Consider the following 20,890-nt stretch of genomic DNA (forward strand, 5'->3'; position numbering starts at 1 on the left):
TCTTTGTGATTGTCTTCGTGTGGACTTCATAAGTTCGATCCTACGCTTGGGTCAGTAGCAAATACGTACAAAGACTATTTTGGAGGAGCCTCCAAACGTGCGTACGTTATTCTAAACTCTTGATTAACCTTTTGTGCAGATTTTACTTTAATATAAATTGTAAAATTATACCCTTGATCTTGGCTCATGTAAATGATCCTTGTATTATAATTTTTTGTTTCCACTGCGTATATGGATCATTTACTAACAGGTTCGCTCAGGTTCAAGTCAGTGAGCCATTTGCTGTTGTAGGACCAGTAAGTTAGAGATTTTCCTGATGAAGGACGAATACTAAATCAGGCCCTCCTTCTAGCGCCAAACAATTGATGCGTGATTTTGACACCAACCAAACGCACGTGCGAAATGCTGAGCTGGCCTAAAAGACGCACGTGGATGAGAGAGTGAGAGTAAAAGCAATGGAGAACAGTGTTTAAAGTGGTTCGGATACTCAAGGAAGCAAATCCTACGTCCACTGATTTTGTATTAATAATAGTGGCCAGGTCGCGTTCAGCGAGCTGACTTACAAATGATTACACGAGAGAGAGAATGCTATTTTCTTTAGAGAGATTAGCTAATCCCCCAAATGAGAGAGGAGCTCTCAATTTATAGTTCGATGGGTTAAGGCTATGATTACTAAATCTGTGAGTGGGTGAGATTATCCATGCAAATCCTTTTTTATGTTCTATTGCCCACCTTTTAGAGCTATTTACGCGATTTGGTGTAGGGATTAGACACGTGGAATCACTCTAGCTCCTGGCTGGTCTGACGCGCACCCACTACCCTGACAGGAGCGTGTCGTTCATGTCATTGTGTGACGTGGCTACCTCTGACTGGCTTCTGACCTATCCAAGCTCTGACTTTTTATGCTGACTGGGTTTTGCGTCAGTTCTACTTTTTCAGGTATAACAACATTATAGCCAGAATAAGAGTAATAGAAGGGGCATTCTCCATCGTAAGTTCCTTTATGGGAATTAGCAAATTCAAACAACTGCCAAGAAAGAAGAAAAAAATTTAGCATAATGCAAATTTAAACTTGGAGGAGAAATTATGAAGACAGAGTATGATGATATAATACCAGCTTGGCTTTGTTGAGGAGTTGATGGGAATAGCGACGGTCAACAGTCCTAAAGACAAAGGAAGAAGCAGCCAGTGCGGCAGCAATTTCAGCTACAATCTCAGTTCCAGGGTTCTGTTGGTCAGTCTTTAACACGGTTCTTGGTGAATTCATAATTTCTGGTCGCACCCAACATTCATGATCCTTCACAGTTTCTCCGACATGCACGTACAATTGACTTCTTCTAGAGCTGGCTTTAAGGAAATAATCAGTGCCCCAACGGATACCAGCAAGAACATTTTGATATTCTCTAGATGATTTTAACTCGGACTCATAGCTGAGAGCTGACCACGCCAGAGTGGTGATTGTGAAAGCCATCGGGAGTCCATGCCAGGATTATGGCCATGGAAACTCTTAGTGAAATACCCATAAACGCAAAAATATGTAAAAAAGAAAAAAAATTAAAAAAAAAAATGGAAGGTGGAAATGATTGTTGGGCAGAATTGGAGACAATGAGAAGCGTTGAATGACTGAGGACTGGAATGCTTTCGAATTAAAAAGGCAAGGGAAATGAGGAGGTTACGTTTTCTGTTTATTGATTTGTGCAACAATTAATAGCTGGTAATGGCTCTAGTTTTAGTGCATTTTTTGTTTTTAGTTATTCTGTTTCGATGGCTGCAAAGTTGTGGCCTAAGGAAATTTAAAAGTGATCACAACTTGTTATTACAGCTACTTCGACGCACAAATTCGCCGGGAAATTGAGCTACTGCATTGGAAACTTTCTTCCCTGGCGCCGAAGGTCGCGTTGGCCCTGCGTCGTACAAACACTGTCGGGACTATGTGCCCCGACGCACAAACTAATGTCGGTACGAAATCATGGCCCGACTTTGTCCGTTGCTGCCCAAAGCTACCTTACATCGTCGAGATAGAAAGCCACGTCTTATACTCTCTAATGGATACCCCGATGCCGGAATTGAGTCGGCATATTTGAAGAACTTCTTTCAATGCGACAGTGCGTCGGGCCAGGGTGGCCTGAAATTTAAGTTCATGGACACAGGCGATGTTGTAACAAGTCACCACACATAAGTTGGCTTGGCCTGAAACTATGATTTAGAAAGTTTTGGGTTGGTGTTGGAGTCGAGATAACCTTTTGTTAAAAAAATATATTAAATTTTCCCATAAAATTACTATTACGCATATATCCAAATTCAAAATAAAATGCTAGTCTAAAAAGTAAAGCAAATTTAAATTATGCCAAATTTAGACTCATACTGTAATATGATGACCATCAATATTTCATTTGACTTAATGCCAAATTATATTTAATTTCAGTTTCACCTCAAGACCATCTCCAACCCATTGCACCAATTTGGTGTAATTTTACACCAAACTGGTACAAATTTTAATGTAAAACACTATTCCATCTCCAACTCACAATACCAAATATTACACCAGAAAGAATATTCTTTAGAATATTCTTTTTTTTCTTCTTTTATTGTAATAATCAACAATTAATTTATTTCACTCATTATTTTTTGTATATAATAATTAAATATTGAGAATGATATTTTTATTAAATAATAATAATTCTGAAAATTATACTAATTTAATAAAATTAAACATTTATTTAATCAAATAAACATTACATTTAATATAGAAAAATATTACATCTAATATAAAATGATACAAAAAAAAAAAAAAACAACAACAACACAAAGGTAAAATTCCATATTGATAGTAATTTAATTTTCCAAATTAGTATGTTCTTCCCACAAATGATCAATTAATGCATTTCGAAGAGCATGATGAGCCTCTATATCCTTGATTTGTTTATGTCGAGCAAGAAAATTTCGAGATCGGACATTCTCAAATTTGGTGTTAATTTTTATTTTAAGTTATTGTAGTTTAATATTTGCATTGAATAAAGTTCTATTTTTAATTTTTCATCATTTTTTAAATTATATCATTATTATGAATTTATTATTATAAATAATAATCAAATTAAATTAAATACAAATAATTAAATTTGGTGTGGTTTTTGACGTAAAATTTGATACTCAAATTAACTTAACAAAACTAAAAAAAAAAAAAGACAAAAAAAAGCAAAATTGAAAAAAAAAATTATTGGGTGCTTTGGCGCAGCACTGTAGCACCACACCAAAATGGCGTGGCGCTGCTCCAACCCACGCCAATTTGGTGTTGTTTGCACTATTTTGGGGTGGGTTGGAGATGCCCTTAGACCATCTCTAGCCCATTACACCAATTTGGTGCAAAATTGCACCAAATTGGTGCAAATTTTGGTGCAAAATAGTATTCTATCTCCAACCCACAACACCAAATATTACACTAAGAATATTCTTTTTTTTTTTCTTTTATTGTAATAATCAACAATTAATCTATTTCACTGATTATTTTTGTATATATTAATTAAATATTGGGAATGATATTTTTATTAAATAATAATTATTTTGAAAATTATACTAATTTAATCAAATTAAGCATTTATTTAATCAAATAAACATTACATTTAATATAGAAAAACATTACATCTAATATAAAATGATAAAATAAAATAAAAAAAAAACAACAACAACACAAAGGTAAAATTCCATATTGATAGTAATTTAATTTTCCGAATTAGTATGTTCTTCCCACAAATGATCAATTAATGCATTTCGAAGAGCATGGTGAGCCTCTGTATTCTTGATTTGTTTATGTCGAGCAAAAAAATTTCGAAATCGGATATTCTCATCTACGACAATTTCAACTTCGGGAGTTGGCGCTTCCATCTGATTCTCAATTGATGCATCAATATTACGTTCATCTTCGATTATCATGTTGTGCATAATAATACACGCACAACATGATAATCGAGTTATTATTTTTAAATTAGTTTTAATTTTTATTTTGAGTTATTATAGTTTAATATTTGCATTGAATAAAGTTCTATTTTTAATTTTTCATCATTTTTTAAATTATATCATTATTATAAATTTATTATTATAAATAATAATCAAATTAAATTAAATACAAATACTCAAATTTGGTGTGTTTGAGTATTTGTATTTAATTAAAACAAGTTGTCGATGCAGTTGTGTAATTTGGAGTGTTTTTGTATGATTTTAAACTTGTATGGACTTATAAATTTTTCAGGAGTGTTTTTGCTAGATTTCAAACTTTTCTACATACTGACAGTCACTAGTTTGACCAACGAGTCAAACCAGTTCAACCTGTCAGCCCGGGACCCAATCACTTTGTTGGGTTTCACCATGGGCTGGGTTTTAAAACTTTGTATTTAAGTTATTTGATTCTAACAATAATAAAACCCATTCAGCTTTAAAAGACTATGTTATTCAATCTAGTCGCAGTGCCCAATTGCCCATCAATGTGGGCTTCATACTATCATTTATCCACGGACTGATATTTGAGGTGTGGAGGGACAAAAATTGAAAAGAAGTGAAAAAAAAGATTTTATGTATTAAATCCAATAGAAAAAAAAGAGTCAGATTATAATTTGTTGTAATAAAAGAAAGGACGTTTTGAGTAGTTTTTGCAAGAAGAAAGTTAAAAAGAAAATAAATCAGGTAAGATTTCCTTTTGAATGAGTCCAACTATAGAGTAAAAACACAAGTCGTATTTTGTTATTAATTTGAGTTTTTTTTTAGTGCATTTCAAAACAGTAAATACACTAAACACGAGTGAAGAGTTGATTAAAGAGCTAATTAGGTGATTACAGGAAATAAAAAATTAAAATTAATTTAGTTAAAAATAGGGGTTTATGGTTCTAATATACACCCGTTAAGTATTAATTTTGAAAAAACTTATTTTTAGAAACTAATTTTTGGAAATGTAGGAAGCTAACAGATAAAGCCCTCCCAAAACCCCTTCCCTTTGCCCAAAAAAAGAAAAGAAACTCGGCTCAATCAAATATCAAATGCCGCCTCCCAAAGCCAAACCTTTGAGCTCGCTCTTTCGTTCAGCCATCAAATCAACCGCTAAATCTACAACTAAGCCGTCTTTTCTAGCTATATCTACATGTTTGGCACCTCACAACCATCTCCAACCCATTGCACCAATTTGGTGTAATTTTACACCAAACTGGTACAAATTTTAATGTAAAACACTATTCCATCTCCAACTCACAATACCAAATATTACACCAGAAAGAATTTCTTTAGAATATTCTTTTTTTTCTTCTTTTATGTAATAATCAACATTAATTTATTTCACTCATTATTTTTTGTTGGAAGGTGGAAATGATTGTTGGGCAGAATTGGAGACAACGAGAGGCGTTGAATGACTGAGGACTGGAATGCTTTCGAATTAAAAAGGCAAGGGAAATGAGGAGGTTACGTTTTCTGTTTATTGATTTGTGCAACAATTAATAGCTGGTAATGGCTCTAGTTTTACTGCATTTTTTGTTTTTAGTTATTCTGTTTCGATGGCTGCAAAGTTGTGGCCAAAGGAAATTTAAAAGTGATCACAACTTGATATTACAGCTACTTCGACGCACAAGTTCGCCGGCAAATTGAGCTACTGCATTGGAAACTTTCTTCCCTGGCGCCGAAGGTCGCGTTGGCCCTGCGTCGTACAAACACTGTCGGGACTATGTGCCCCGACGCACAAACTAATGTCGGTACGAAATCATGGCCCGACGTTGTCCGTTGCTGCCCAAAGCTACCTTACATCGTCGAGATAGAAAGCCACGTCTGATACTCTCTAATGGATACCGCGATGCCGGAATTGAGTCGGCATATTTAAAGAACTTCTTTCAACGCGACAGTGCGTCGGGCCAGGGTGGCCTGAAATTTAAGTTCACGGACACCGGCGATGTTGTAACAAGTCACCACACATAAGTTGGCTTGGCCTGAAAATATGATTTAGAAAGTTTTGGCTGTTGGTGTTGGAGTCGGGATAACCTTCTACTATTACGCATATATCCAAATTCAAAATAAAATACTAATCTAAAAAGTAAAGCAAATTTAAATTATGCCAAATTTCGACTCATACTGTAATATGATGACTATCAATATTTCATTTGACTTAATGCCAAATTATATTTAATTTCAGTTTCACCTTCTCTAGTTAGAAGTCATAATACCGTACCTAAAATGCTATTCTCATCAATTAATATATTCCTACTTTACCCAAGTTAAAGTCTTTTTTTTATTATTATTATTTTAATTTATCACTCAGTGCCACACCTCACCGACCTTTCGTTCTTTATCAAATGTCACATAGAGTGTGTATATGGAAGCATGCCCTATCATTACATCTAAACAATAGTTTATTTAATAAGTGAACAAAAATTCATATGATTAAATTGCTTTTAACTGTCAAACGAGAGCAAAAATATAATAAAGTTAAAACCATCTTTAATTTCAATTAAATCATGATGCTTTTATCTCATATTATAATATTAATAATCAGAATATCGAATAAGAAAACACACAATATATCTTTTAAATAGTCATCAAGGTGATGGTTCTTACTCCCCTTGATGAAAATAACTCTGTAGACAAAAAAATATACTCGGAAGTCCTTTGGATTTGATTGTGTGAGGAATGAACCACTGGCAATCTCGTAGTCCTACAGACAAAGAAAAAGTGAACGAAAGCACTTGGGAACACCGGTGTGGTGTCGATCATAGACACTTCGATGATCAAGTCAGCACGGATGTGGGATATGTAGTTGTTTGATTCGCAAAAACAACTCCTAAACTCCCATACAAAAGCTGCCAGTTAGTTGTTTGATTCGCAATCTGCAGGAATCTACGAATTGAACCCTGCACAGGGAGGGAAAGAACATGAACATGCTACTATCAGGTCCAAAACAAATGAGCAGTGCATTTTCTCCACTAGGTATTGTTCGAATAACTATTCTTCGAAGACTTCCTAGTCAAAAAGCTGCAAAGAAAAATGTTAGTAACTAAAACGAGATTGGGATGGGAGAACCCATCCCCCTAGCAACCTCCATGCACCACCAAGGCTGACACCCAAAAATGATACTAAGCCAAGAAAACTCCCCTGCTACATCTTCACATTTTTCTTGAGGTTAGCTTACAGCCCAAAACAAAAAGGAAGAATATAACCTGATCAACTGGTTATTCAGTAAACAAGGCGAGGTTCCCCAATTGAAAACATGATCAATGACAAAATTTATGTAAGATTGAAGCAACTGATCCAAGATAATATCCAGCAATAAACTACTAAAAATCATCAAAACCGAAGCTGTACCTAACACAGAGGACACATCTAAGAATAGGACAATCATCATAATACCCACATTAATACAATCACTAGGAAGAGCCCATTCCTCCACCACCTCCCGAACTCTGGCGTTATCCTTGAATTTGAGGCTGTAGAGTTTTAGCCTAACATCCTAAAGATATGTTGCTTTACACAAGCAAAACTGCTACTTTTACCCCTGAATAATCTAGTGTTCCTCTCCTGCCAAATTGCATACACTGTAGCCCCTAACAGAAACTTTCTAATGATAGTACAAATACCTTTGCCTTTGAAGTTTTTGGCACATCAAGAAACAATATTGTCCCAACCAACAACTGAGACTCTGAAGTTACCTCTACATTGGGCTGCTCTCTAAAGAGCCTTTGCAAAACGGGCACTCGAAGAAGAGGTGGTTATAAGAGTCTAACGGTCCCTGACATAGAGCACACGCAAGATTTTCTTCTGTGACCCAAGCTCTCATTCTATCTTGAGTGAGTAGCTTATGCTTAATTGCAAGCCAGAGGATGAATGACTGTCGAGGTATACAATGGCCTGTCCAAACAAGGGATCGCCAAGGGACCCTAGTGCTAGAAACTGCAGTATCAAGCCACAACCTGCCTAGGCGAATAAATAACTTTCCTGCCCTCTACGGATATCCATAAAACACTATCACTACCAGTGACAACAGGGATAGGAGGAGCACGACTAACGACTTCAGGGAATCTACTCAGAATGGTCTCTGCCCATAGCCATTGCCCAGTCCCCATGATTTCACAAACCCTCGCTTTATGGCTAATCTCGAATCATAAAAAACCCGAGCTGGAATTATTGCATCCAAGGGACCAAATGGGAGCCAAGCGTCGTGCCAAAGAGAAATAGATTGGCCGTTCCCCACGGTAACTCCAATATGCATCCAGATAGAATTCCTCATGTTGAGAATTTTACACCAGCTCCAGCTAGCGTCCCAAGTAGTACTCCAAAAACTACGGCCTCAAAGTCTATACGTATGAATCCATTTGACCCATGGCTTGAGACTATACTCCAAATATGAAATGTCATCAAAGATTTATTCTATAAGTGGAGCGAACGAATGCCCAAACCCCTGTTTGACTTGGGGACACATAAATTGTAAAACCCCACTCTTAACTTTTTATAATAATGCATACTTAATTTTTTATGGTTAGTTTGTAAGAAGGGACTGTTCTGTCAGTTCTTCAAAGTTTTGTTGGCGGTAAAAATGAAGTAAATGGAAGCGGTTGGGTTTGCATGTATCAAGAGGACAAAGTCTGGACGTTTTACAAGGAAAAGCTGATGTGGTAGAGGTTTAAGAAAATTACTTGAATTTCAGGTAACTTTTGAATTTTTAAAAGTTTGAAAATAAAAAAAGGGCAGTTTTGCCCAAAACGAAAGAAGAAGAAGAAAGTTGAGAGAAGGAAAAGAAGAGAGAGAGAAGCAAGGAAATGAGGGAGAGAAAGTGAGGTAAGTGTCGGCCAAGTAAAGATGAAGGGAGATCACACGAATTGTTGCAGATATTGTATCATGCATGTAGTTTTTAGAGAGTCATCTCACCATTTCCTTCAATTAGTGTAATTCTAATTCAATTTTTGTCAATTTGGTGATTAGGTGGAGAAGAAAGGGATGATGCTTGAGGCAGCTAGGCATTTTGGGTTGAGCTGATATTTTTGTGAGTGGATCCAAAACTGTTTTTCCTAAAAACGTTGACTGATGTCTTTGCCTGTTAATGATCCTTGCATATTAAAGTTTTGATTTGCTTTTCATGTGTTGTGCAAAGAAATTGATATTAAACATAATATTGTGAGATTTTAGTTCCATTTTTGCTTTCGGCTGCTCTGTCTATTGGTGATGTTGCTGGAAATTTTTGTATACATAAATATATTTTCGGCTGGACAAGATATTAGAAATGCTTGAATTGGTTCTTCTTTTTAATTGTTATGCTTGCTGGAGGTTATATTAGAATATGACTTAATTGTGTTTTTAATTCAATGTTTTGTTGGACATCCCATTTGCTTACACTCGGCTAGAATACAGTGGGAAGTTGGTTGAATTGTGTTTGGAAATGCTGGGAAATTAAGGCAGCTTGAGTGATGGTTGGGTAGTGTTGGTTGTTGATTTGGTTAGACTTACTATGGTTATGCATGTGGGCTCAGGTTATGGGTAGAGAAAGGAGAGGTGCTAATAGGTGCAGATATGTTAATAAGAAATGATGTTTTGTCTAGTAACTAAGGGATGGACCTAACATACTTTAGTATAATATATTATATTCATATATTTATTATAACTCATTTGTTTTATAAAGATCAAATTATTAATTACTGACATTGGAACCCTAGCTTCTAAATATGTTGATAAACTCAAAAAAATTTGAAATGGTTTTATGGTGGTAATGATTTATATATATATAGAAAAGTAGAAATTAAGTGAATAATTAAAAAGGGCTGAACTGTCAGTTTTGAAACATGTTTAGAAAATTGCAGTTTCACCCTTGTATGTGATTTTTTTTAATATTATGTCATATATGCATGATTTATAAGCACATATGTAATATGCTCTTGACTTACATGCTAATTGAGATTATGCATGAGATAGTTGTGGTGCTAAAACCACCATACCAAGTACCCATCCCCTAGTTTTAGGCTCTGCCCATGCAATGCCGAATTCTGTTGGGTATTGAGATATTCAGTCTTAGGCTCTACGCATGTGTATTGAGATATTTTAGTACTCTGCTTGGGCGTTGAGTTTGTCCGCCAGGCATTGAGATGGTTTTCTTCAAGCTCTGCCTGCGCGATAATAGATCTTGCCAGGTATTGAAAAATATTTTTCCCAACTCTGCGTGTGTGTGGGATGCCCACCAGGTATCGAGATTTTTCCCGAGGGTACTAGTTGTGGTGGGAACCTTTAGTATCAGTTTATTGTTTCAAAATAGGATATCAGTTTATAGTTTTCAAATACCAGCTTACAGTTTTCAGTATTAGCTAATAGTTTCAATAGCAGTATTAGAATCAGTTTTCAGTTTTAGAATGTTCAGAATCATATTCAGTTTTCAGTATCAGAACAGTTATGGATAATTTGCATTAGTTATATGAAATATTCGATGTTTGTAGCATGACTTATAGAAAACATTGTTTTCAGAAGCATAAGCATTTATAACTATACTTTAAGTTCTCATAAAAGAGTTTTTAGCTTTTAGTGATGAGCTAGGATTCATAAATTGTTGCCAGTTTAAATGATCAGATTACAGTACTTAGAATAATTAGAAACGAGTTATGTGTGCATGCATGAATGATTAGTTACTTCCATAACATGTTCATAGAATCATGTTGTTTTCAGGATTTCATAAGAACTACTGCATGCCATAAATATTGCTTGAAGAATGTTTTGCAAACTCTCCCTTTCCCACACTCACTGAGTATTTCATCTCACCCTTTTTCAAAAATGTTTTCCTCCCCACCACAGTTTCATAGGGAGATTGTGTTGAGTAGTGAGTCACTGCTCAAGGTTGTACCACGCGTCAACATCTTCCTATGTGTGTATTATGGCTTATGTTCCAAAAATGGGCTTCTGTTTCCTGTAATAGTCTTATGTTTTACTATAATTACACAAGAGTTGATACTCTGTTTCCAGATTTTCATGGATTATGCATTTATGTTTTTCCAAACTTCCTAAATATGTTTACGGACCTATTCATACATATATTTCTAATTTCATTTTCGTACAGATTATTTATGCAAAGTATATCAAAATAGGATTTCAGGTTTCACAGTTTTCTCACATGGCACGTCTCGATCATTCGAGTCTTGTGAGAGCGCCTTGATCCTACGGGATGAGGAAGGTTGGGACAGGTCGTGTCATAAATTCTTCCAAGCCACTTTTACCTTTCCTGAATCTAGGTTGCAGCCTGACCAAAGAAAATTTCTCATCAATTTCTCCATCGCTTTAGAAATAGATTTAAAAAGGATAAAAATGGAGGCCCAATAGACTTGCATAGAGGTTAACACTGAGAGAACCAATTGGAGGCGCCTTGCATATGAAATATATCTATTTTTCCAGGATTTGAGATGTTTTTTCCATTTTCTCAAGTTAGTATGGCGCAATCTCGAGTTAACCAACGAGACTCCAAGGTAACGAACTGGGAGTTGCCCCTCTTCTAATCCCATAATGTTTTTTGATAGAAGCTCGCTGCTCCGAGTTAACATGGTAGAAAAAAAAAACTAAACTCTTCAAAAGATTGAGTTGCAAGCCTGGTAACTTAGCAAATTCAAAGAGAGCATCCCAAAGAGTCTAAACTGAGCGAAGGTCTCTATGGCAGAAGAGAAACAAGTCATCTACAAAACAAAGGTGGCTAATCCTTTGGGACTTACATCTAAGGTGGTATTGGAATCCCTCACTAACCTGAATTTTCTGACAAATGATAAGGGACAACACTCGCATCACGAGAGTGAAGAGATATGGGGACAAATAATCTCTTTGTCTCAATCCTCTCTTACTCGGAAAAAAACTCATGAAGATCCCTATTAATGGAAACCGAGGAGGTTGGAGTAATACATTCACGAATCCAACTAGTCATCCTTTCAAGGAAACCATATAACTTGAGAGCCTGAAGAAGAAAATCCCAATCAACGCTATCATAAGCCTTCAGAATATTAATTTTGAAAGCGCAGCGGACTGCCCCTACATCCTTATGATAATTTTTGAAATTTTCTTGGGCTAGAATAATAAAATAATTGATTCTACGACTTGGCATAGAGGCAGATTGGTTTTCATCCACTAGCTCTTCCAAACAGCCCATAATTCTGTTGGCAATAATTTTAGCAATACATTTATAAATGACGTTGCAATAGGAAATTGGCCGACAGTCACTAACTTTCGAAGGAACATCCAATTTAGGAACCAAAGCAATGGTTGTGGAGTCGTTTCTCTAAGTATCTTGCAATGGATGAAAAAATCAATACTAGCCAAAGAGATTTCGTTTCCCACAACCAATCAAGATTCCTTGAAGAATTTAGTCATAAAATCGTTTGGGCCTGAGGCTTTATCATCTCCAAAACTGAAAACAATTTTTCTCACTTCCTTGACAAAGATCGGCCGAATCATATTGGCACAATGAGAGTCAGAAACTTTTATGGGGAACATTTCCTCAAGACCATCCAAACCAGAAACAAGATAAACTGTGCCAAGAAGCTTTTTGTAAAATGAAAAAAATGCCTCAGCTAATTCCATACCCTCAACCATTTCTCCTAAGTCCATCAAGATTTGATTAATTCTTCTTGAGTTTTGGGAAGACTATAGAACCCTGTGAAAAAAATGAGGAGTTTTGATCCCCCACATTAAGCCATAGAATTTTAGATTTCTACTTCAAGAATCTCTCCTCATCCAGAAGGATCATTCTAAAAACCCCAGAGAACACCACCTCAGTTTCACGAAGGTCCTCATTACGAGGGTCCAAATCTAGCACTTTTTGAATATTTTCCACCTCTTTTCTAATAATCACAACTTTATGGTTAAGATCTCCTTGCTTCCTATTTAGCTCCTTAAGGTAGAGCTTAAGCACTTTCAATTTCTTAACCACCTGAAACATGGAAACTATAGAAAATTTAGTAGCCCACCTTTTTTTTAATAACAGCCAAGAAACCCTCCTTGTAAACAAGATAATTAAAGAATTTCAAGGGACGAGGTTTGAAAGCAACACATTGAAGAAGAGCAATTACAGACGGGCTGTCCTACGGCCAGAAAAAGGAATTGACATGGGGGAATTTAGCAACAAAAGGGGCACTAACCATAACTCTATCTAATTTTTTCAGGATGCCATTAACCCCATGAGGTTTACCATTCCAGGTGAACATAATACCAGCTTGATTATATCATCAACCTCAAGCTCTTCAACACAATTCCGAAAGTTTTTCATACTTGGAGCGACTATAGCACGACCCCTAGACATTCACATAACTTCATAGTGGAGTTATGTCTCATAATCGTTCAAGGATTAACCCCTACACCGTTTTTGTAATTTCCCAACCTATTCCATAACTCACTTCTTTCCATGTGCCTGTTAACTACATACACAATCGAGCAATGAAATTCAACATCAGAATAAGTTTCCCGAATAAGACAATGGACCACTTGGTCTGCCATCCCTTAAACTATGACATTATACATTGAGGAGTCCCACCTAATAACTATACAACAACCTCTACTACACTTATCAAGGTTTGAGATCCAACTCCACTTTCTAAATACTTTATCAAAAATACACTTAATATTCATCCTAGCAACTCTAGTCTCCAATAGGGTACATAAAGACAACCTTCTATCCCGAATAAATGTGCGGACCTTGATTTGTTTAATAGACTGGTTGAGGCCCCTTACATTTCAAGAGGTTACATTATTCATGGGAATTCCAAGGGTTTGAAGGCCTAACACAACCTCCCCCTAGTTTTAAATCACTATGGTGAGCACCATTTTTGGTCCCTTTTTTCAAAAATTTCATAATTGAGGCTAAATCTGATTCAATATCAGTATCCTCCATTGACATTTCACTATTTGCATCGATCCCATAACCCTCCTTCCATCCTAACCCTTTTATGTTTTCTTTGTCCTTACCTGAAGTTACTCCAAATCAGGTTGATCCTAGGCTATGCATTGAAAAAAGTTCCCAATTTTGATAGGTCCTTTACCTTTAGATTCTCATCTAGATTTAGTATTCTCCGGTTGAGGTTTGGAACGAGGGCCAAATGACTTCTTTGGATGAGGCTTGGTACTAGGAACAACCTTAGCATCCTTCTAAATTTTTCCCTTACCTTTGCTGGGGACTAATTTGAAACAGTCATTGTCTTCAATAATCTTCGCACCCTTCTCTTGTTGATTACTAATATTATCCTCTCAAGGATGAAGCAGGCAAGTCAGCTCTCGATGCCCAAAGACACAACACCACTCACATTGAGATGGATGCCACTGGAACTCAACTCGGACTTCCATGATTTCAGTATGGGAGTTGTCCTCACTAGACATGCCTACACAAACGCTGCACTCTTGCAGTCTCCTTGCTGCATCAACTTCATAAGAACACGGGCATATCCAATTCGGCCCACCAAATTTGCATGTCTTGAGTAACCTTATCCAAGCTTAAAGTTTCCTTATGCCAATTGCCATATAACTTAAGCCTTCGGGCTCTAGAATTCCATAGGGACATCAAATAATTTAATCCATAACGGGATGGATTGGAGTCTTCTTTGTTCAACTCCATTTCTAGTTTCCACTTTTGTAACATAATTGGCTCATTTGGGAATAGCCATGGTCCATCTTCAAGGCATTGTTGCATGGCTCTCATTCCAAACTTGAAGAAAACAAATCCCTATCAATCATCATTACCTCCCTAAGACTATATTTTGCCACATTTTTGGTGCCAAGTGTTACACAATGGCTTCTTTTTTTTTTTTTTTTTTTTTTTTTTTTTTTTAACAAAACGAACCTACAAGACACACCTCCCATTTTGTTCACTTCCAAAGACTGAAAATAGAGGGGCGAACAAAAAGCATAACCGTCCAGATGATAGGGTGGTTCATAAAAAATTGACTTAGCTTTCACTCTATCTTTATCCTCAAAAGCAATACTCACCCAACTACGATTCTGACCATTTCCATTTCCACCATATTGAATGACACATTAAGATAGGAGACCATTTGGTTGTGATTCACCACATCAATATTCTCTAATGGCTTACTTATTTTCACCGTCAAGCTCCACGCCTAGACCCATTAGAGAGCTGGGACTGACTCAACATATTACCCTAGGTTGAGCCATCTGAAGATTCATCCTAAAATTGCTAACCAATCCCTCTTTTGGGCCTGCTTCCTAAACAACATCCTTTGGATACCCTTTAGCTCATCTCCCATTGCAAACTTATTAGAACTCAAACTGGACAAAAGAGGCTTTCCATCCACAAAGTTTCGCTACCTATCTGGCCCAACATCAATCCATCTCCATCCAAAAACAATTTGATGAACAATGACCCGATTAAGACTTGACCCATTTCCCAAACCATAGGTAACCCCAACCGCATCAACCTAGCAACTCCAGCCACTGTCAGTCGACCACTGCTCAGTCATACATCACCACTTTCAAAACCTGCCTACAAGAGAGTGGATTTTCCCATTCAGCTAGCCATGTTGGAATAGTGGATTGCGTCGGTTCTATCTACGTCGTCCTCGCTTGGCTAAACAGATCCTAAAGATGCTTGGCCTGCACAACTTGTGAACCTAACCATCCTCACTTCCCCAGCTACGACCACAATCCATGAGAATTATGAATCTTTTCTAGGGCCTGAGCTCTAAGACATTTTCACTTTTGGCCATAACCTCAACATAAATGGTGCTAGTGGGAAGCGTTTCCTTTCCTCTAGCTGACAAATTAATCTCAATTCTTCCTCTTTGGTCGAGTTTATCAGTCCAATGGAGCTAATTTCATCATAGCTAAGCTTTACCATCCCATCCCTATTTGTTCTTACTGCAGAGCATATCCCTAGCTTCAAATCCCTTTGCGAACCCTAAATCTTTAGCTAGATTTCTTTTGTCACCTTCTTCGATTTCATATTGTAGACGTTAGAAGACGCTAGAAACATATGATATCCCAATTGAAGCCACTAATGCTGTAGCACAACACTGTAGCAATCCAAAGAGAAAGGCATTGTAGCAAGAACAACTTTAGACATAAATTTTTGAGAGAGGATAGAAGAGATTGGCAGCATAAGCATGACTTTTAATATTATGGTTTGGTTTGAAATTAAATTAATCTATCCTTAAATTTTGTAATTTTTTTTTTTTTTTTTTTTGTATAATTCTCCAAGTAAAAAGTAAATAATAATCCACAAACACATAAAGGACATTTTCTATTTATCTTTAATTTGATGTTATTTAATTATCAAATATTTACTTTTAATTAATAATTTACATATTTTAATCCATTTTTTGTGTTAATTAATATTCTTGAGAAATTGAAGTTCGTCTAACTCCAATTATTTAACAAATGTGTTCATTTACTTTTGAACCAAAAATTCCAATTAACTTGAATTTATTTTATGTAGATATTTATTTTGAGAGGCAAATTAAAGTTTATGAGTTTTCCATGATTAAGTGTATATATTTTTTAAAACTAATAAATTTCTCTGTATTATCCAAATGGTTTAAAAAGAAAAGTCTTTGATGAGGTAATGTTTTATACTTAAAAATAAATAAATTTAGCCAAAGTGAAAAGAAATTCTTGGTTATCCCCTGGTTGGGCATCACCAATCCATCAACTATACATGGAAACAAAGGAGTCAACTTTGGTCCCTAATTTTGTTCAATAATATCAAACAGAAAAAGATTAAGTTCCATCCATGCACTTCGTATATTCCATCAATTATACATCCAAAATATCTTCACATAACAAGAGTACAAGTATTAGGGATTGTAATAATACCATCTGCAACAATTGACAATAACATCTTCCTGATTCTAAACTTTCCCATGTCAAAAAACTTGTTTTGGGATCAACTTTAGTTCCAACATGGTGCTCCTCCATTCAATAACCATTCTTGGAAAATAAAAAAATGCATTGAATAATAGTAAAACAAGTTAATTAATTTATACATTAAACAACTACAGAGGGCCCAGTAATTAAAATTACAATTTAACCTGAGGTATGAGTATCGAGGAAAAGTTAGCTACCAATTGGAGTTCTAGGAGAGGGAGTTGTGTGAAATTAGCAACTGGCTAGAAAATGCTAGGAAAAAAAACTGTTGGTTGGGTGGTATAAACTGTAGTGGTGGGTTTTTAATTTAGCTGTGGGAATGTAGGAGTGTAGAGGGAGCTTACACACTATGGTTGAAGGGGTTTAGCGTTCATAAAGCAAAGGCAATCTTAAATGAGTGAAGGGGTTGATTTTTAAGCTGAGAAAAAGATGAAAGAGATAAGCTTAAAGCTGTGTGGAGGAAAAGTTAGAAGTTTTTAAATGTCTTCTCTTAAACAAAAACATCATAAATGGCATCAAAAGTTAGCCGTCATGCATCGCCAAGCCAATGCCAAAACCGACGCAACCACAACATTGGCCAACCTTTAGTTTATAGTTGTTTAGATAAAATATAAAATCTTCCAATATACAAGAAAAATGGCATATAAATGGCTATCTTGCCATAGTTAGCGTCAGCGAAAATGAAAGGTCAACATCAGAGTGAAAAATTCAACGTTGTATCAGAAAAGCCCGACACGTAAACATTGGTTTTATGGAGATGACAATTCCACAACAATGTCAAAATAAAGAGATTTCATCTCGACGTTGGAATCGCATTGGGCTAAAGTATGCTAGACGACTGTCACATGATGTCAATAAACTATTCCAACACTCATTATTTGATGGTGTACCATTTAGGGCTGTGCAAATCGAATATCTGATCCGGTGGGCTTATTTTTGATCCGATTGGATTTTTGGATCAGGTTATTATCCTTATCCAAATTATGTGGGTTATCTGGATTGGATAATCGGATACTCGAAGTTGTTTGAATTTTAAACAATGCTTATTAAAATCAAAATTCTTGTAATAAATTGAAATTATATAATGCATGATTACCAACAAATTAATTCACAAGTTGATAATTGGCATCACTTCTCTTTGGTTTGATAATTGGCACACAAGGGCTCCTTGTTTGCACTATGGGGATATGATTATTTATGATGATTGCTAAGGATGCTAAGGTGAGTTTTGTGATTGATGGGTGTAATTGGAAGTGGCCAATTATAGGAAGAAGAGTAAACTCTTGGGCGCTTATTGACATGAGAAACTCCGTGAATTTCACACCTTCTAATGTTAAGGACAAGCTTTGTTGGCAACCTTCCCCTTCGGTAGATTTTTCTAGCAAATCGGCTTGGGAGGAGATTAGGGGAAGAAGAGCAAAAGTTGATTGGTGTGACTTGGTGTGGTTCTCAAAGGCTATTCCAAGGTACTTTATGATCTTATGGATGACTATTAAGGAGAGAATGCATACAAATGACAGGTTAATGAGGTACGATGCTACTACAAATGATCATTGTTGTTTTTGTAACTTAGGTATGGACTCTCTTGACTACCTATTTTCTGCATGCCCCTTTTCTAAATCTATTTGGAGTAAGATCCTTATGCTTGCAAACCTCAGCTATGTCGTTAGACATTGGCATGATTACATCCCCCATTTGGCTAGGAAATGGAAAGGTAAGAGTCTAAAGGTCACCTTGAGTAGGCTTTGTCCAAGGGCTATGGTGTATTGGATTTTGAGAGAGTGAAATGGTAGGATCTTTAGGGGAGAGTGCAAGGATTCTCGTACTATTATCAATACTATCAAAAGTGTGGTGAGAGACAAAGTCATGGACCTTAGCAATATTAAATCTTCCTATAAAAATAGGAAGTTGGCTGATACATGAGGACTTCCTAGAACCATCTTCAAAGACACCCATTCCACTCTCAGTGTTATTGATGACCATGTGATCGGGTGAGATGTTGCTCTTTTGATGAGAAACTTACTGACTTGCTCATTGTTGTGAAGACTTTGCTATGGTGTCCTCATTGTCTTTGTTTTCTTTGCTTTGAGTATTCTTTGTGTGTCATTGTATGTGTGTTTTGGAGCTAAACCCAAGGGATTGTCCTGTGGATGGTGTTTTGTTGTTGATTTCTTATCTAGATTCTTTCTCTTGGGTCTGATCTCCCATGTTGGTTTAGATAGGCTGCTAAGAGAATTGTCTAGCGTCTAGCTTAGGCATTTGTTTATTCTTTTGCACCGTACATGGGGATGTCCCGATGTAGGTTGGCCGCCTTTTTTGTAGGCCTTCGTAAATCATTCTTCTTTTTAATACATTTTACTTACTTAGCCAAAAAAAAAAAAAAAAAAAATTCACAAGTTGCTTAATGCCAACTTAACACATACTCTATTACATAAATTACAAATTTAATAAAAAGACAAACAAAAGCCAACTTAATACTAATACATCTTCTTATCTTCATGCCAACTTCATCACACCAACTTCCCTCTATTTCCTTCATGGACTGAACTGACATCATGGTTCTTCATTCTCAAGTTAAAGCTTGCCTTAATCTTTATGCTTCTAACCTGCAATTTACAAATTATAAATCTAAAATTTATGCTTCCATGGTCATTCATCCCTAAAATTTAATTCAACCAATTAATATATAAAGACAACATTATGTTAGAAACCTCGAAAATGCCCAACCAATATTAATGGATCCAAAACAACAAATATACAACCAACAAATTCATACTCATAAATTAAAACACTTCTATTTTTCCAATCAAACAAACTAGCCCCACCTAGAGCAGGCGGTGGGTCGTGCCAGCTCATGGCATGGCACAAAAAAAGCATGATATGACAAGACACGACACGAAATGGCCCACGATTATGCGAGTTGTGCCGTGGGCTAGCACGACACGAAAAAAATTAAAAATTAAAAAAAATAAAATAGCCGTTAATAACAACTATTTTTTTAAAAGAATTGAAAATGAAGATATATAATAATTCTTAATCTTAATTTCTAAATTTGTATTTGTAATTTATAATTATAACTTATAAGTAATAAAAAGTGTTGAAGTTCAATTAATATTTCAATGTCTTATTATTTTATTATATTTTATAGTGATTATATATTTTTTTTAATTAATATAAATACAAAATATCATTAAATATAACATATAAAATATGTTTATAATAATTATTAATAATAAATCAAAATTATCATAATTTATAAATATTGAAATTAAATATCTTTACAACGCACACAGGCTGGCCCACGACACGACCCAAGGCACGACACAATATTAGCGGCTTGTGCCATGGGCCTTCAAATTTGGTGGGTTGGCACAACACGATAGGGCACAAATTTTTGCAAGCCTTAGCATGACAAGGCACAACGGGTCTTGAATTTTTAGGCATGACACGAGCTATCGCCAACTATATCCAATTGGCTGGATTTTCCCACTTCAACAATCAACTCATTACACAATACAACATCAAATAACATGAAGGCAAATCAAACATCAACAGCATTAACATAGTAACATTCTTTAGCCAACATATATAATCAAATTGTATTTGGGAAAAAAATCCTATTCTTGGTAAAACTAATTAAACAATAAAAATTCAATATTCTATCTTTCGGTTGGCTGCACAAATACAAAATACCATAGAGATAGTCTTAGTCAACAATCATCTAGATGAACACGAGAATTTTCTATTGCCAAAGATGAAATCCCTACAAAACATTGGACAAAAATGTAATATAAGTAAGGATACAAAATATATTTAACAAGAAAGATATAAGTTATAACAAAATATTAATTATTTGAAAATACAGCAAAAGTTCTACCTGGCTCAATTTTTGATAATTCATCCAAGCTCTCCTCGTTGACAAATGATGCACGCATAGCCTGAATCCAATCTTGTACACAAATAAGAGCCTCTACTGACTTAGGATTAAGAGAGCTACGAAACAAATCTAATATATGATCCCAGTACTAAAAGCTAACTCTGATGC

General features: G+C 35.7%; 1 protein-coding gene across 1 annotated transcript; it reads right to left on the reverse strand.

Annotated features, from left to right (window-relative positions):
• Positions 1 to 859: 859 nt before the first annotated feature.
• On the reverse strand, positions 860 to 1,483 carry LOC116115676 (endoglucanase 16-like; the record flags this gene model as incomplete). The annotated part of the gene is made up of 2 exons (XM_031401805.1): positions 860 to 1,027; positions 1,115 to 1,483. Coding segments are annotated over 2 exons (537 nt in total), but the record flags the coding sequence as incomplete, so codon positions are not given.
• Between the last annotated feature and the right edge of the window lie 19,407 nt (positions 1,484 to 20,890).

The sequence above is a fragment of the Pistacia vera genome, unplaced genomic scaffold (assembly GCF_008641045.1).
Source record: "Pistacia vera cultivar Batoury unplaced genomic scaffold, PisVer_v2 Contig75, whole genome shotgun sequence".
NCBI lineage: Eukaryota > Viridiplantae > Streptophyta > Magnoliopsida > Sapindales > Anacardiaceae > Pistacia > Pistacia vera.